The sequence below is a fragment of the Salminus brasiliensis genome, chromosome 23 (assembly GCF_030463535.1).
Source record: "Salminus brasiliensis chromosome 23, fSalBra1.hap2, whole genome shotgun sequence".
Classification (NCBI taxonomy): domain Eukaryota; kingdom Metazoa; phylum Chordata; class Actinopteri; order Characiformes; family Bryconidae; genus Salminus; species Salminus brasiliensis.
The window spans coordinates 13,394,380-13,412,572 of NC_132900.1; the positions used below are offsets into that span (position 1 = coordinate 13,394,380).

Genomic DNA, 18,193 nt, shown 5'->3' on the forward strand with positions numbered 1-18,193 from the left:
CAGAACTGCTTTTATGCTGGCCAGCCCCCAGGTGTAAAAACATCTGCAGCTGACACAAAAGTGGTGGTGCACCCTTCTACTGTGCTGCCTGCCTAAGCTGATCTAACCTAATCTAGAATCTCATATGGTTAAATGTATATAGTGTGTATCAAATACCAAAAGTTATTAAAACTGATGAACAGTTTAGTAGTGTGTGTGTGTGGTGTGTATGCTATGTGTATGTTGGCCACAGCTGCTCTCCTAGATGCTGTGAATTCGAAGTAAACACTGTAATTAATTCTTGATTAGATTGTAACTTCATGATTGTCAATTATCAGTGTCTGTGTCTTTCTCCCTCTCTCTGTCTCCCTTATTCTCTCTGTTTTTCTGCTGTTTCTCTCACTCACTCAGGTGTTCCTGGTAAGCCAGTGATAACAGGGTTTGAGGATGCTGTGCCAGAGGGGGGGAGTGTAACTCTGACCTGCAGCAGCACAGGCAGCAAACCACCTGCTGAACTGCACTGGTACAGAGGAGCGGAGAAATTGAAAGGTACACACTCACATCTACACACTCACGCATGTGATTCACAGACGTACACTTATTTTATGACACACACAATACACACACAAGATATCGTGCACCTGCATGATAAAGGCACTTAAGTGCATTTCAAGTGTGTTCACTTTTACACCACTCCCATCAACAATAGTGGGATGGAATCTTTGGTTCCAGTGTTATCTTCTCCTCAAGTAATATAAAATGTAACTGTTATTTAAAACAATTCAATGCTGTACAATGTATAACAAATGCAATGTACAAAGATGTATAGCAATGTATGGCATAGCATTTTTACTGCCCAGCTGCCTGAAATATAAAAAAAATAGCAAATAGTCTTGGTGTAATAATATTACAAAAACAGTGGCATGTAGCTTTTACACTGAGCCATGTCATTAGTAAAAACCAACACGCCTCTTCTAGTAGGTAGGACCAGAGCTTCCAGTTATAAGCCGGTCAGACCAGTATGGCACTTCTAGAGCTAAGAAAACCACAGTGCACAATTTACAAACAATAACACTAACATTTCGGGTTATGAACACTGACCTTAGATACGTTTGAGGGGTTTCCTTTCCTTTTCTCGTGATTCCAACCATGTTCTCTAACCTTTCTAGGAGAATAGTATGGTCTATTGTGTCAAAGGCTGCACTGAGGTTGAGTAATACTAACAAGGATACACACCTTTGATCAGAGACAAAAGGAAGATAATTTGTTATCCTCACTAGCAAAATTCTCCTAGCTTTCTCAGAGGTGGGTGGATTGCACTTCCTCTCCACATCATTCTTAGTGTGATATTGGTCAACACAGGCTTCTGTAAGCTGTTGTATCAGAGCTGGAGAGCCCTGCTTTTCATCTGAGCATGCTGGCTGCCTACGATGCTGCAGTGTTGGGGACATTGCTAGTGATGGTGGAAGTTGACATTGCCTTCCAAATTTGGTAGAAACTGGGATAACATTAGAAGAAAATTAATTTAATTTAAGTCAAATTTATTTATATAACGTTTTTTACAATGTTGTCACAAAGTAGCTTCACAGAGATCCGGGTCCGAGTCTCTTTTGAGCAAGTCAAAGGTTACAGAGACAAGAATACAAATTGATTAAAACAATAGTGAAGAGCTGTAACAGATGTGACATCAAACCATAAATTATGAAAATGTGAGTGAAATGTGAAAGTCTATGCAAGTTACCAGTCTTTTGCACAGCTATGCAGTAAGGCAAAAATGAATACACATGGAGATCCGGTGTAGGACTGCATCGCATGGTGGGAAGCAGGGTGGTAGAGAGCCAGGTCTGGCAGTACTGGGACAAAATGGCAAAAGAGAGAAATAGAGAAAACAGACTGGAAGGAAAATCAAAGAAATTTGGGAGAGTGCAGCAAACGTGTGTGTGTTTTACAGTGGGACAAGGCTGACCCAGAGAGTAGGCACCCACACTCACAAAATTGAGTGAGAACAAATATTAGCGAAGCATAAATCACCCTGTCATGCACAACATTCCACTTGAATGATTCTGATGGTAAATTACCTGTCAGTTGTGAACATAATCATCGGTTCTATATAATGTTTTCATGCATGTTTGGCCACGCCAGCAAGCCTTAATACATGTACACACACTTAACTGATCACTTGATATATTTTATGCCATATTTTATCTATTTTGTGTTTGTGTGATCTGAAAATGTGATCTATTTTGAATTGGAATTGGAATTTGTTGCAACAATGATAATATTGTTTATATGACTAATGTATTTCCAATTTTCCACTTATTTTGCATGCATCTGATTCTGACATTTATAGTTCATTTAGACATCCAAACTGGCAGAGCGAAGATCATTAATATACATGAGCTTATTAACATGTGGATGTTGACTGGTTGTTACTGGACCATGTGTAAAAATACAGCTGCAGTAAGACATGCTAGATTCAATAAATTCAGTCCCTCAGTATGCCTACACTCAGTGACTACATCTGCTTGTGTGTGAAGGCGGCCCCAATGTGGTGGAGTCAAACCATATTGAGCCAACCTACACAGTGACCAGCGAACTCAAGCTGTCTGTAACCAGAGACGACAACAACGCCATGATCGCCTGTGCTGTAGACCACCCGTCCATCTCTAATGGAGACAAGAGGACAGAACAGCCTCTCAGCGTTCTGTGTAAGATGCTAAGCTTTGTTTTCCCCCCTTGCTGCAGTTATAGCCTTTACTATAGTTGGAACATTAACCTAAGGATATGATTGCATTCAGCCACAAGATCATTTATGAGGTCAGGTACTGATGTTGGATGATTAGCTGTGGATCATAAACCACTCCAACTCATACTCAAGGTCATATAGAGCTCCATTACTCCAGAGAATGCATTTAGCACATTCGGATCCGCATTTAGCAAGGAAATGCAAATCCTCAGGAAACAGATACGCAGGTCTACCAGCTTGTTGACTTGCCCAGTTAAGGTAAATCTAGGTATGGACTAACAGAACAGTCAATGTCATACTGTTGAACTAGAATTACCCCTGAATTACAGCCTCATATACATGTTAGAGTAAAAAAGTGTTCTTTAGTGAGGCTCTGCAATGATGAGTATTGCTGAGCTAACATTAGCATACAATTTTGTTTACCCTAGCTAGGCAACTTAACAGAGCGGTCACACATGCTATTCAGCCAAAATATAACTGTTAGGGTATGTACATGAACATAGAATTTTATCATTTTCTGAGATTTTCATGTAGCTACAAGTAAATGTCTGAAGAGCCGCATAATTGCAATATACTTCCGTTTTTTTTCTTCAGGCAGTGATATCACCCAGTGGATATTATCAGCATTACTCACCCTATTCAGCGAGGGTCAAACAGCTGAAGATGGGTTTCGTCTTTTTACCGCAATGTTGCAATGGGGTTAAAATGGCCAAATTCTGTTACAAGGGGCACCTGGATACAGTGTATGCCACATATGTACTATACAGTGGGGCAAAAAGTATTTAGCCACTGATTGTGTAAGTTCTTCTACTTAGAAAGATGAGAGAGGTCTGTAATTTTCATCATAGGTACACTTTAACTATGAGAGCCTGGACATGTACTGGCTTAAGCAGGGGGACACACCTGGCACTGCAGGATTTGAGTTCCTCTCTGCGTAGTGTGTTACTTATGGTAGCCTTCCTTACTTTGGTCCCAGCTCTCTGCAGGTCATTCATCAGGTCCCTCCGTGTAGTTCTGGGATTTTTGTTCACCGTTCTCATGATCATTTTGACCCCACGGGATGAGATCTTGCGTGGGGCCCCAGAACAAGGGTGATTATCAATGGTCTTGTATGTTTTCCATTTTCTTACAATTGCTCCCATGGTTGATTTATTCACACAAACCTGCTTGCCTATTGTAGATTCACTCTTCCCAGCCTGGTGCAGGTCTACAATTTTCTTCCTGGTGTCCTTTGACAGCTCTTTGGTCTTGGCCATGGTTAAGTTTGGAGTCTGACTGTTTGAGGCTGTGGACAGGTGTATTTTATAAGATAACGAGGTCAAACAGGTGCTATTAATACAAGTAACGAGTGGAGGACAGAAGAGCTTCTTAAAGAAGTTACAGGTCTGTGAGAGCCAGAAATCTTGCTTGTTTGTGGGTGACCAAATACCTATTTTTCACCATAATTTACAAATAAATTATTTTTTAAAAATCCTACAATGTGATTTCCTGAATTTTTTTCTCATTTTGTCTCTCAAAATTACAGACCTCTCTCATCTTTCTAAGTAGAAGAACTTGCACAATCAGTGGCTGACTAAATACTTTTTTTGCCCCACTGTATATGTGTAACAATATAAAACAACAATCTATATGTTCAGCTCTGTAAGATGTAAGAATATGTTTCATGTGTAGTATGTACCCAAATGAGCCAAAACACTACGACCATCCATAGATGAAGTAAATAATGCTGATTATCTCCATGGCACATGTCAAGGTCTTGGAAATTCTTGCAGTGTTGCATCTCATGAACAGTGAGAAGTAGTTCAAATGTAAGAGGTTAATCAAGTGTGTTTTATGTGTGTGTGTGTGTGTGTGTGTGTGTGTGTGTGTGTGTGTGTGTGTTTGTTTTCAGTCTCTCCAAGTGTGAAGATCATGCCTGAAAATGACCTGCCCAGAGAGGGAGAGAAGTTTTACCTGCAGTGTGTGGGCTATGGAAACCCTGAGTAAGAAACACACACCACACACACACTTGTACACACACTCACAATCATTAAGCGTTAGATGGTCAGAACTTTGGATGTTTTTTTGCCTTTTTATTCTCTCTCTCTCTCTCTCTCTCTCTCTCTCTTCATTCTCCTTTTCTTTGTCTCCTCCTCTCATTTTCCTTTTTCACTCGACATTTCTCTTCCTCTTTCTCCCTCTCTCGTCCTTCCTTTCTCTCTCCCACTCTCTCCTTTTCTATCTTTCTCTTGCTTTCTCTTTTTGCATTTCTTACTCTCTATTTCTTGTGATTATTTCTCTCTCTTTTTCTTTGTCTTTCTTACTCTCCTGCTCTCTTAACCTTTTCACCCTGCATTTACCTCTTTCTCATTCTCTCTTTCTCTATGTTTTCCTTATCCTCTCTCTCTCTCTCTCTCTCTCTCTTGCTACATCTTTCTCCCATTCTTTCTCTCCTCCTCTCTTTCCTTTCCCTTTCTGTTTTTCTTTTCTCTTTTTCTTCCTCCTCCTTTTTGTCTCTTCCATTCACTCTTCCTCTCTCCCTTTCTGTCCCCTCTTCTGTGTTCTCTTTCCTCTTCTCTCTCCCCTCTCTTTCCTTTCTCACAGTATCTCTTTCTTTATGTTTATCTCGCTTTCTCTCTCACATCTATCATTCTTTTCCTTTTTCTCTCTTGTTGTCTCCTTCTCTATTTACTCTCTTGCTAACTGTCTCTCTACTTTTCTCTCTTACTCTCTAATCCTTTCTCTTTCTTACTGTCTCTCTTTCTGTCTTTCTAACTCTGTCCTTTCTCTCTTTCTTTTCCTTTCTTTTTCTTCGCATTTCTTTCTTTCTCTCTCCCTCATATTCTTTCTTTTTCTTTCTGTCTTCCTCTCCCTTTCTCTCTCCTTCTCTCTCTGCCCCCTTCCGCTCTCTCTCCTCCTCTCTCTCCCACTTTCCTCCTCTGTTTCTCTCCCATACTCTCTTCCTCTCTTTCTTTTTCTTTCTGTCTCTGCTTTTCCCTTCCCATACACTCTACTCACCTCTCTCTCTCTCTCTCTCTCTCTCTCTCTCTTTCCCTCTGTCTTCTCTTCACCACTTCATGTCTGACAGTAACTCTGAGTAGTCTCTATTGATGCTCTGCATGAGGAAGGGCCTTTGTGAGAGATGGACAGATGCCGAGATAGAAAGAGAGAGAGAGAGAGACAGAGAGAGAGTCAGTCAGTGCTTTAAAAAGAGTAAAACATCTGAAGCCTTCCTAAAAGCAAGCACACGGTTGGGGTAGAAAAGGAATATCCTATTATTTTTGAACTTCTGCCTGTGTTGCTAGGTTTAAGTGCGCTGCTCAGTTCTGGAGGGCGCTGTGTGACAGAAGAGCTTCCAGCAGGTTTTAAATTACAGTCAGTTCGTATCTAAAACAAGCCTGGCTCGTACCAACTCCAACCGGATAACAGTTCAGCAACTTCATGTCCCCGAGTGGTTGTACAATCCACTTTATCGTTCTGGCAAAGGCCGAGACAAGACAGAATTCCACGTAATCTCACAATTTGGCTGCTAACAGGCCAGCAAGATAATCTGCGGCATGCTACCCGTCTACACAGTCGAAGTGAGGGATGAGTTGAGTAAGCAGTCGCAGTAAATAAATGGAAGAATCCCTTCATGCTGCTTTATGCTTTATACACACCGTTGAAATGCAGTAATAATTTTTCAATAACGCTAGCGCAGTAACGGGCTAGCAGGCCTTGTTGATATGCCGCAGCTAATGCTATCTGACTGCTTTCTTGGACACAGTTAAAAGTCGCTCAGTTCTGCGATCGCAATCTTTCTCTCCACTAAACAGGATGGATTTTACATCCTAATCTCTGTCCATGACCTCCCTCCAGTATGTGTGTATCATAGATTGGATTCACTCTGCGTTTACCCGATATCTTGCTTTCTTTCACCTCGTGACACAGTGTAACCTGCAGTACACTCTGGTAATGATGTCAGTCTGGACTCTTCCCGGCACGAACAAACATTCTCAATAATACATGCATCATGCCTGCATAATAAATGCATAAATAGCGTCCTAGCATTACCTCGGCTTCTGGATGTGGGCATGCAGGGCTGCTCACGTTTAATGGTAAAACTGTCTGCTGCAATGGGATGCCTGATGTATTCACTGTCACATGATACTGCACCAGGCACCAGTTTTACAGTGCCCTCCATAATGCTTGGGACAAAGATATATATTTTTTCTTTGATATGCCCCTCCATCTGCTCCACTGTCACGTTTCTAATCTGACCTATCAGACATTATTAAAGGTCAACACATTCATCATTTCAGGGCATCATAATGTTTGGGCCAGAGCAATAATAGGTACATCTAAAGCAATCATGTTCAGTAGGTGCTGAGTATCTTCTCTGATGATGCTTTGCCAAGCCTCTAATCCTCAGCTCTGGCTTGTTTCAGAGCCTTGTTTCCTCTTTAGCATATGGAACACATGCTCAGCTGGATTTCAACTGGCTGACTGGCAAAAGCTTTCCATTTTATCCTGTAAAAACACTTGTGTTGCTTTAGGAGTATGTTTGGGATCATTATCTTACCGCAGGATGAAGCACTGCCCAGTGAGTTTGAAGGCATTTAATGGAACTTGAGCAGAGAAGATACACCTCGGAATTCAATGTGCTATTGCCTTCAGCAGTTTCATCATCAGAGAAGATAAGTGGCCAGCACCTGTGGCAGCTATACATGGCCAAGCCATGACACCCCATGGCCAAGAGGTGGTATGCTTTGAATCATGGGCAGTCTACACTTTGCTTTTGCAATCACTCTGATACAGGTTCATCTTGGTCTTGTCTGTCCACAAGGATTTTTAGCAAACTGTAATCAGGCCACTGTTTTAGTAGCCTTAGTTGCATTGTAGCCTCTGTATTCCTGTTCATGAAGTCTTCTGTGGATAGTCTTCGCTGCCAAATGCACATAATAAGCTGTTCCTGATCTGAGGATTTTTCTGATAATGAGGATTCTTCTGCCACCAGCAGTGGAGGTCTTCTTTTGCCTACCAGTCCCTTTGTGAGGTCCCTGAGTTCACCAGTGCATTTTTCCTTCTTAATGGTCTTCCACATGGTTGATTTTGGTAATCCCAAGGTGTAACTGATGTCTGTAGTGTTTGTATCTTTTTTTAAGCCTCATAATAGCTTCTTTTATTGGCACAGCTCTTGTCCTTGGTTTAACAATGCCAACTACAGCCCCCAAATGTGTTTGAAAGATTAGAAGCAAGCCTAGATATCTTATGGTTGTACTAATGAAGCAGTGAAACACACCTAAGAAATCATAAACACCTATGAAGCCAAATGTCCCCTTACATTATGTTGCCCCTAAAATTAGGGGGACTGCATAAAAACGTTGTATTTTCAACAAGGTGAAACCAAAATGTCTGATACCCTTGAATTACAGTCTGGAATGTGTACCATTGGTTTGACATGAAATTAATACATTGTAAAACAGAGCAGGGGGTCATATTAAGGAAAACTGTTTCTTTGTTCCAAACAGTATGGATGACACTCTATATGTATAATAACAGCAATCGAATTATTTACTTATGGAGCTCTTTTAATACAGATAGAAGGTGAACATAGTTTACAGACAAGCATACAATTCTGTAGCAGCAATCAAAGATGAAAATGAAGTCCATTTCATAAAGTGGACTGAGCCAATTAACATTAATAAAAGATGAAAGTTAAAAGTACCAATAAAACAGGCTGAGAGAATTAATGTTAATAAAAGATAAAAATGAGACATTAATACAATTAATTAGCTGGGACAATAACAGAGATCTAATAAAAAAATGAAACAGTAGAACTTTAATTGAAAACCAAATAAAAGACAGAATCTCAGATCAGAGTCAGATCTAAGATCACATATCAGAACATAAACCAGGCAGTGAGGCATACAGCTTTAAAACATACTTTTAAATATATCATTAAAATATGAAGCATATTAAACATATTGGATATTAATATAATTCCCATATTTGCATCCCTTGTAGCAGACACTTTTTAGCCTGTATTTGGAGTTCAATTAATGGATAAAGTCGTCATTGTTGTTGTATTTTGACATCTGATTTCACTGTTAAGCTCAGGCCAATTTAACTTCACTGGTTAGGGCTTAAGTAGCTGGACTGAAGGTCACACATGTCATAATAACCACCAATATAATTACAGCTGACAAGGAAATTGACCGATCAGTTTTCATGAGAATTAGATTTCGGCCAAGGTCTTCAGGAAGTCCTACACATTACAAGCTCCAATATGTGTGCATATCTGTTACAAGCTTTAAATGTAGTCTGCGTACAACGGCCAACATTAGCGCCACCATATGGTTAGGATTCCTATAGGGGTGCTAGCAGAAATTATTAGCATTACTGTCAAAGTTGCTAAATTATTAGCATTTCCGTCAAAGTGGGCGCTTTAGATCGAGTTTTTAGAGCTTTTCCATTTATTGTCTAAAATCAATTTAAAAAGGCTGTAAATGTGAAACAGTCACAATGTGGATATCAGTCATCCAATATCAGAATGTATATAAGGAAGTATGTTTGAGATTACTAAAGCTGTTAAGGCACTCTGAAGCAATTGCTGAGCAATAGTGCTACTTGAAATATCAGCTTCCATTACTTAGCAAAGGCGCCTAAGCAGTGGAGCAACTGGAGCAAAGGCACCCCCAGTTTTACTAGAGGGGGAGTAAACATACACTTGTGCACCCCCTCACACTTTTTATCTGCAGTAAAATTTGGCTAAGTGAAACTGCACTAGCAATTTGCATTTTTGTGTACATTTGAGTACATTGAGGTTAGGATTTGAGCAGGAGGTGCTGATGTAATGGTTGAGGTTAGATTTGGGTAGGAGTTGCTGCTGTAGTGGTTGAGGTTAGGATTTGAGCAGGAGGTGCTGCTGTAGTGGTTGAGGTTAGGATTTGAGCAGGAGGTGCCGATGTAATGGTTGAGGTTAGGGTTTGGGTAGGAGGTGCTGCTGTAGTGGTTGAGGTTAGGATTTAAGTAGGAGGTGCTGATGTAATGGTTGAGGTTAGGTTTGGGTAGGAGGTGCTGCTGTAGTGGTTGAGGTTAGGATTTGAGCAGGAGGTGCTGATGTAATGGTTGAGGTTAGGTTTGGATAGGAGGTGCTGCTGTAGTGGTTGAGGTTAGGATTTGAGCAGGAGGTGCTGATGTAATGGTTGAGGTTAGATTTGAGCAGGAGGTGCTGCTGTAGTGGTTAAGGTTAGGATTTGAGCAGGAGGTGCTAATGTAATGGTTGAGGTTATGATTTGAGCAGGAGGTGCTGATGTAATGGTTGAGGTTAGGTTTGGTTAGGAGGTGCTGCTGTAGTGGTTGAGGTTAGGTTTGGGTAGGAGGTGCTGCTGTAGTGGTTGAGGTTAGGATTTGAGCAGGAGGTGCTGATGTAATGGTTGAGGTTATGTTTGGGTAGGAGGTGCTGCTGTAGTGGTTGAGGTTAGGATTTGAGCAGGAGGTGCTGATGTAATGGTTGAGGTTAGGTTTGGGTAGGAGGTGCTGATGTAATGGTTGAGGTTAGGGTTTGGGTAGGAGGTGCTGCTGTAGTGGTTGTGGTTAGGATTTACATAGGGGGCACAACTTTAATGGCTGAGGTTAGGATTTGGGTAGGAGGTTCTGCTGAAGTGGTTGAGGTTAGGATTTGAGCAGGAGGTGCTGATGTAATGGTTGAGGTTAGGTTTGGGTAGGAGGTGCTGCTGTAATGGTTGAGGTTAGGTTTGGGTAGGAGGTGCTGCTGTAGTGGTTGAGGTTAGGATTTGAGCAGGAGGTGCTGATGTAATGGTTGAGGTTATGTTTGGGTAGGAGGTGCTGCTGTAGTGGTTGAGGTTAGGATTTGAGCAGGAGGTGCTGATGTAATGGTTGAGGTTAGGTTTGGGTAGGAGGTGCTGATGTAATGGTTGAGGTTAGGGTTTGGGTAGGAGGTGCTGCTGTAGTGGTTGTGGTTAGGATTTACATAGGGGGCACAACTTTAATGGCTGAGGTTAGGATTTGGGTAGGAGGTTCTGCTGAAGTGGTTGAGGTTAGGATTTGAGCAGGAGGTGCTGATGTAATGGTTGAGGTTAGGTTTGGGTAGGAGGTGCTGCTGTAATGGTTGAGGTTAGGTTTGGGTAGGAGGTGCTGCTGTAGTGGTTGAGATTAGGATTTGAGCAGGAGGTGCTGATGTAATTGGTTGAGGTTAGGTTTTGGGTAGGAGGTGCTGCTGTAGTGGTTGAGGTTAGGATTTGAGTAGGAGGTGCTGATGTAATGGTTGAGGTTAGGTTTGGGTAGGAGGTGCTGGTGTAGTGGTTGAGGTTAGGATTTGAGCAGGAGGTGCTGATGTAATGGTTAAGGTTAGGTTTGGGTAGGAGGTGCCAATGTAATGGTTGAGGTTAGGGTTTGGGTAGGAGGTGCTGCTGTAGTGGTTGTGGTTAGGATTTGAGTAGGAGGTGCTGATGTAATGGTTGAGGTTAGGTTTGGGTAGGAGGTGCTGCTGTAGTGGTTGAGGTTAGGATTTGAGCAGGAGGTCCTGATGTAATGGTTCGGGTTAGGTTTGGGTAGGAGGTGCTGATGTAATGGTTTAGGTTAGGGTTTGAGCAGGAGGTGCTGCTGTAGTGGTTGAGGTTAGGATTTGAACAGGAAGTGCAGATGTAATGGTTGAGGTTAGGTTTGGGAGATTCAGGTAATAGGTGCTGACGTAATAGTTCAGGTTAGGATGTTTAGAATTTAAATATGAGGTTCTGCTGTAGTGGAGGAAGTTAGGATTTGGGGAGGAGGTGCTGCTGCTGTAGTGGTTTTGGGTAGGATTTGGGTAGGAGGTGTTGCTGTAGTGGTTATGGGTAGGATTTGGGTAGGAGGTGTTGCTGAATTGGAGGAGGTTAGGATTTGGGGAGGAGGTGCTGCTGCTGTAGTGGTTATGGGTAGGATTTGGGTAGGAGGTGTTGCTGAAGTGGAGGAGGTTAGGATTTGGGTAGGAGGTGCTGCTGCTGTAGTGGTTGTAGTTAGGATTTACATATGGGGCACAACTTTAATGGCTGAGGTTAGGATTTGGGTAGGAGGTTCTACTGTAGGAGAGGAGGTTAGGATTTGGGGGAGGAGGTGCTGCTGCTGTATTGGCTATGGTTAGGATTTACGTAGGAGGCACAACTGTAATGGCTAAGGTTAGGGTTTGGGTAGGAGGTGCTGATGTAAGGGTTGTGGTTAGGATTTGGGTAGAAGGTACTCCTGTAAGGGTTGTGGTTAGAATTTGGGTAGGAGGTGCTGCTGTAAGAGTAGAGGTTAGGATTTAATGGTTGAGGTTTGGAGCAGGAAAAGGGAAATGGAATAGAATAAAAATATTCATAATTTGAACATTAACATAATTAGCCTCCAAGCTGATCCTTTTAGCATGTTATTCAGTCATATTATCATGCATTAATGAATCACACGTGAAGCATCTGTGTGTGTGTGTATAATCCTGGGCCCATCTCAGTCACACTTACCCGTCACTCCACTCCATTTCAGGTGTCACTCCAGGTTTTTTTATTATAGCTGAATGACACTTGTGTTATGAAGCAAGTAATGGAACTCGATTTGAAAAGAAAGAACCTCATCAAACCCTCTGATGCTCAGCTGGAACAAAGCGTTTGCAAAAAAAAAAAAAAAATTAAAAAGCTGTATATTCTTATTTTTAGCCCATAAGCGTAATACTCCTAATTGCCCGCAGAAAATTACAGCTCACCAAATTACATGCTACATTTTTAGATATTGTCTGCTTAGCTGACGTCAAATATGCATGGTGCAGAGCATTCTGGGATGCGTTTTCTCAGCCCGTAAGCTTTGAAGGCTGCAGCTGGAGCTCCTTGTTTCAGAAGACGATGACTGTAGGTCTGTCTCTTTAGTCCCTCAGGTTCAGGAGGTCACTGATCCTAAACACACTCACTTTCATGAAGACACCACCCACAATCCAACCCTGACTAGTGCCCCCTCCACCCTCCCCCAAGTGGTTAACAAATTAGTTCTACTGCATCCGTAACTCTGCCTCTATTGATGGTGAAATATTAAGGTTAAGCAGCAGTGGGCTGCCTTCTGACTGTTGACAGGCCTGTAGTTGGAAATGCTTCTGATTGACTCCTTTCAACCATACCCATCCTGCTCCTCACTAAGCCCCGCCCCCATATGCTCGTTATCGACCTCCTAATGTGCATTATTCAAATGTGCTGACAGGTTGGGAGACCTGCTGACACTAAGGTTGGATGTGCTCTTTAAAATACTGCTGATTAGGCCTACCTGAGAAACTGTCTGGGCGTTGGGTTTAGTTGATGAGCATGAGCGTGGTTGATTGACAGCTCTCTGTCAGTGTGCTACACAGCAGGACACAGCAGAAAGTAAGGAGAATAAGTGAGTACAGTCCTCCAAATGTTTATGGACACTTCCCTTCTGATGAGTGCCATCCTGCTACTTAAAGCCGACACAGGTGTGCAAAAGCACACACACACACACACACACACACAACTTGCCGATATAATAAGAGTCTCTGGAACAGATAAACATAAACCTATTGGCACCATTCCTAATGCCAGGCATGGGCTAGTGGATAGAGGGGTATAACGCTGTATAACGCAGTAAAACTGTGCTCTCTGGAATGATGGTGCTCCAGGCAAAACTTTTGTCAGGAGTAGGGGAGTTGGGGATGAGGTTTGGTGGTGATCATCTAACATCCTGCTGACCTCACTAACACTCTTGTCTGTGAATGCAATCAAATCCTCACAGCAAAAGTCTGAAATCTAGTAGAGCACCTTCTCTGGACAGTAGAGACTTCAACAATAGCAGGATAAACTCTTTTTAATACCCTTCATCAGGTGTCAAAAAACTTCTGTCCATATAGTTTATATAGTTGATGCTGTATATAGACACTGGTACTTTACAGAAGAGGGAAAAAACCTTCAATGGAAGTCCGTGTAATAAGAGTTTATTCTGGGTCATTTTGGAGCGTTTCTAATGGTCCATTCTTCATGGAATTCTGCCCCAACATAGAGAACGGCTCGATTCACATTATGAAAACATATAGATGGATGGATATGAATAGAGATGGATGGACAAGCTGACTGAGCTGACTGATTAGATAACTTGCTAGCTCTTGATTATGCCCTCTGGGTTAGCTCTTGCATGGTTTTGGGTGGTCTCAGGGGTATGTTATGGACTGTAGTGTGTGATTGGTTGAGGAAGGGCGCAGTTGTAGTTATGTAGGGTAGGGTAGGCTATGATTAATTAAGATTAGGCACAGGGTGAGTTATATTTACCTCAGTCTGTCCTTTGCGGTTGTATCCACCAGGCACCTCCGACTGAGCGCCACTGGTGGAGGTGAATGTGTTTGTGCTCTCAGTGGAATGTAATTGTATATCTCCCCCTGCTGGCGCAGTATTGCATTACAGGTCATTACCAAATACGCAGCCCATTAGTGCAGTGCAGAGTGCTATTCTATACCCATTACAGAGGGGGGAGGGGGGTTATCATATCTCTCACTGCCCTCTCACACGTTCTGCCTTCTGTACACACACACACACACACACACACACACACACACACACACAGGATTCTCTCACATTCACATGCACATACCACAGAACCCCTCTCTCTTTCCATCTCTCTCTCTCTATCTCGCTTTCTCTTTCTGCCTCCTTCTCTCTCTCTCCCTGTTCTCATCATTACTCTCTCACTCTCTATCTCCCTATCCCCTCTCTCCTTCTCTCTTTCGTACCTTCTCTTGCTCATATTCCCACTTTTCCCCATCTGTCACTCCTGCTCTACCCTATCTCTCTCTTCCTCTCCCTGTCCCTCTCCCTCTCCCTATCCTTCTCTTGCTCCCTTTCCCTATCTTTCTCCAGCTCTCTCTCCCTCTCTCTCTTCTTCTCCTGCTCATTATCCCTCTCTTTTGCCATCTCTCTATCTCTCTCTTTTGCCCTCTCGCTTGCTCTCTCCCCATCCCTGTCTCCATATCTATCTCTCCCTCTCTCTTCTTCATCATTCCTCCTCTCTCTCACACTCTCTCCTTTTTCATTCCTTCTCTCTCTCACACTCTCTCTCCCTCTCTCTCCTTTTTCATTCCTTCTCTCTCTCTCACGCTCTCTCTCGCTCTCTCTTCCTCTCTCAACAATGGGGGAAGCTTTCACACTTTACACACACACAATCACACATTCTGTTCAATTCAGCAGCAATCCTTGCCCTAATCTCTTGATCTGGTGTGTGTGTGTGTGTGTGTGTGTGTGTCTGTGTGTGTATAAAGTGTGAAAGCTTCCCCCTCTCTCTGTACAGCCACACTAAGACTCTCTCAGCTGTCAGCCTGTCATGTGCCTTCCATGCATGTATTAGCATTCATCTCACTTTTAAAACACACACACACACACACACAAATGCTTAGACAGCCTGTTTAAGCATTAGCCTTGGTTTTATTAGGACTGAGCTGTTTACCATACTTATTATTTAGTGAAGTTGAGTTTGGGTCCTTTATTGCTGGTGAAGGTTGACTTGAGGCGTTCTGCAGCTACAGTACAGACTGCCACAAGCTTCAGCAGTGGCTGTATTGTATTCATACACGCACACACAATACCTGCTCATTCATTGTTTCTTCCAAAATCAAGGGTATTAATAATAAGCTTTTGTTGGAGTAACTGTCTCTACTGTGCAGGAAAGGCTTTCTACTAGATTGTCAGGCATTGCTGTAAGAATTTGATTGCATTAGTGAAGTCAGGATGTTGAATGATCACCACTCCACCTCATCCCCAACTCCCAAACTCATCCCAAAAGTAGTAGATGGAGCATCACCATCATTCCAGAAAACACAGTTTCACTGCTCCACAGCTCAATGATGGAAGGCTATATACCCCTCCAGCCCACGCCTGGCATTATCCATGGGCCCAGTCGGTTCATGCTTAGCTGCTTCAGAGAGTCCTGTTCTGTTGGCAGTACTTTTCTACATGAACTAGACAAGCTGTGTGTGTGCATTTGCACATTTGTGTCAGCAATGGGTGCAGCTTAAAGTAGCTGAATGCATTCATTAGAATGGATGTCCACAAACATTTGGACATAAAGTCTAGCAACATCTAACATTGTTAGAATTTTACATCATGGCTGTTGGTATTTTATGGCAGATGACGTCAAATTGACGATGGTATCAGACATAGTCATGACATTTAATTTTGGTCACCTGACGTCACAACTTACATATAGCCAGATGGCTATCATCTATCTATTAACACTGGGGACCAGGTAGGCTTGTTCACAAAGAAGTTTTCATAACCCACATCACCACATATCCTCCTTTTAACTCTTTAGGTCATATCTCATTTCATTCCTATATTCACTTATCAGAGGGGGTGTGGCCTTCTACCATAAAGCAGAAGCCATGCCCACCCCAGCCCAAAGTTCTGCCCCCCCCTCTTGTACAGCAAAGCTTAATATGATGTGCTGCATTTTATTAATGTATAAACGATGCACCTATCTGAATCATGTATCATCTAATGTAGCTAATGAAGCTTCTATTCTGAAGTTATAAATAGATGTTTGAACATATGTGAACTGCTGTAATATTGATCTCTCTCTCTCTCCCTCTCTCTCTCTTTCTGTCCCTCTCTCTCTCAGGCCCACGTCCTTCACATGGCAGAAGAAAGACGGAGAGCTCCCCCCGCAGGTGAAGGCCGACGGCGCGTTTCTGCGCTTTGAGGCTCTCAACAAATCTGATAATGGAGCTTACCTCTGCCAGGCAGACAATGGCATCGGCCTGGGAGATGGATACTACACCCTGCATGTGCAAGGTAATGAAAGAGTGAAAAAATGGAGACGGAGGAATTGAGACCGCAGGCTACTCTTTTGCTGCTCTTTGTTGTAATGTTAGTTTCTTACTGCGTTGAAAAAAGTGGCGCACTGAATGTAGTCGATTGAGATGAGTGCATCATGTCCACATGAATGAAATCTATTACATCAACCCAGTCTGTTCAGTTCGCTTAACTCAGTTCCCTTTGCCCATGGATGTGTTGTTGAATTAAGCTGTTGATGAGTCTGCTTAAAGAATTGTCCATTGTCCATGCTGTGCCCACAAATAATGTAACAACTGTTACTACACAACCTAGAGTTTCCAATTTTGCTTTTGCTTGTTTTTGCTAATCCAGTTTTCCCAGTCAGTTCTCTACCTATTAGTAGTTCCAACCTCTAGCAAGTCTGCAGTTATTCCTGCTAGCAGTTATACCTGCCAGCTAGCTCAAGGTTCCACTGCTAGTAGTTCCACACTCTTGCTAGCTCTCCCCATCACACAGTGGTACCAGTACTGGGAGGGTAAAGGCTAGTACATGCTTCCTCCAAGGCTAACACAACATCATTGGACAGCTGAGCTAGCCTTAGCAAAAACTGATATTATTAATTGAAAGGTAGTTTAACAGCATGTATATTATGCAAAGTGTAGAAAGTAAAATGGATGTGCTTCCCTTTTTTAAAAATGGGCCAGTGCGACAGTTTGGAAAATGTTCTAGGTGAACTTGAAGAATTACTGGATGTAGTGTGTAGTGTCTGTGCATTGTTGAGGAATATTAGAGGATTATTCAGAAGGTAATTATATGAAAAACAAGGAAAATGCAGGCTTTTATGTAAGACTCCATAATTCTTATATGTGCTATTTTATAACTGAATTTGGATCATTATTATGTTATTAATCGCAATAATTCTATAATACAATAAGTATTTATCGTGTAAGTATAAGTTTAGGCTGTCACCCATGAAAAAACGCTAACTGTTACCCAATGTTATGTCAGCTTTGGATGGCATTGTGCTCCATGATGAGGGGAGAGTGAGGACCAGGCTCAGAAATACTCACATAGAGAAAAAGCAAGGCCAATTTACGTATGGCTGTGGCATCGCCAGGAGCCTGAACTCCCAATCTCTAGACAATATAGCAAAAGCTTTGGGAGCTTTTACTGAAGAGCGCATTTGTGGGTGGAGCGTGGACAGACCAGTTGGTGTAATGTATTTTATCTGTGTGGAAAAAATGTACGAATTTTCTAACGTCAGCGCTTCTCACTTTCTTCAACGAGCTTCTGTTGTCAACTCTTTTCATTCTTTCTTTTCTTAATTTACGTTCCATGTTTCTTTCTTTCTCTTTCGTTCTGACACACGGTTTGTTTACGTTTACGCTTTTTTCTCTGCCCCACCCCCACCCATGTCAATCAACGTACCCCCCCGTCATTTGTGCTTATGGCAATCTCTCCATGTTCCAAGACGAGGAGGATTCCAACCTCCTTTTACCCACTTTTACTTCTCCTTCTTCATCCTTTACCCCTTTTCCCTTTTCCTCACTTTCTCCCTCCTCCATTCCTCCACAACCTTCTACGTTTCCCTCTGACGACTCTACCACTTCTCTTTCTCCAACCCTGCCCTCATCTCTTCCTCCATCCACAGTTTCTTCTTCTTCTTCTTCTTCTCCTTCTTCTTCTTCTGCTTCTCCTTCTTCTTCTTCTTCTCCTT

General features: G+C 42.4%; 1 protein-coding gene across 2 annotated transcripts in view; it reads left to right on the forward strand.

Moving 5' to 3' along the window:
* The window catches only part of cadm3 (cell adhesion molecule 3), a 160,546-nt gene that overhangs the window by 116,100 nt on the left and 26,253 nt on the right, over positions 1-18,193 (forward strand). Inside the window, exons 5-9 of one of the 2 annotated variants that reach the window (XM_072668823.1) lie at positions 391-528; positions 2,517-2,687; positions 4,617-4,707; positions 16,322-16,494; positions 17,948-18,161. In XM_072668823.1, coding sequence (XP_072524924.1) covers positions 391-528; positions 2,517-2,687; positions 4,617-4,707; positions 16,322-16,494; positions 17,948-18,161 — 787 coding nt within the window. The remainder of the gene's footprint in view (positions 1-390; positions 529-2,516; positions 2,688-4,616; positions 4,708-16,321; positions 16,495-17,947; positions 18,162-18,193) is intronic. The other variant, XM_072668824.1, reaches the window with a different exon arrangement.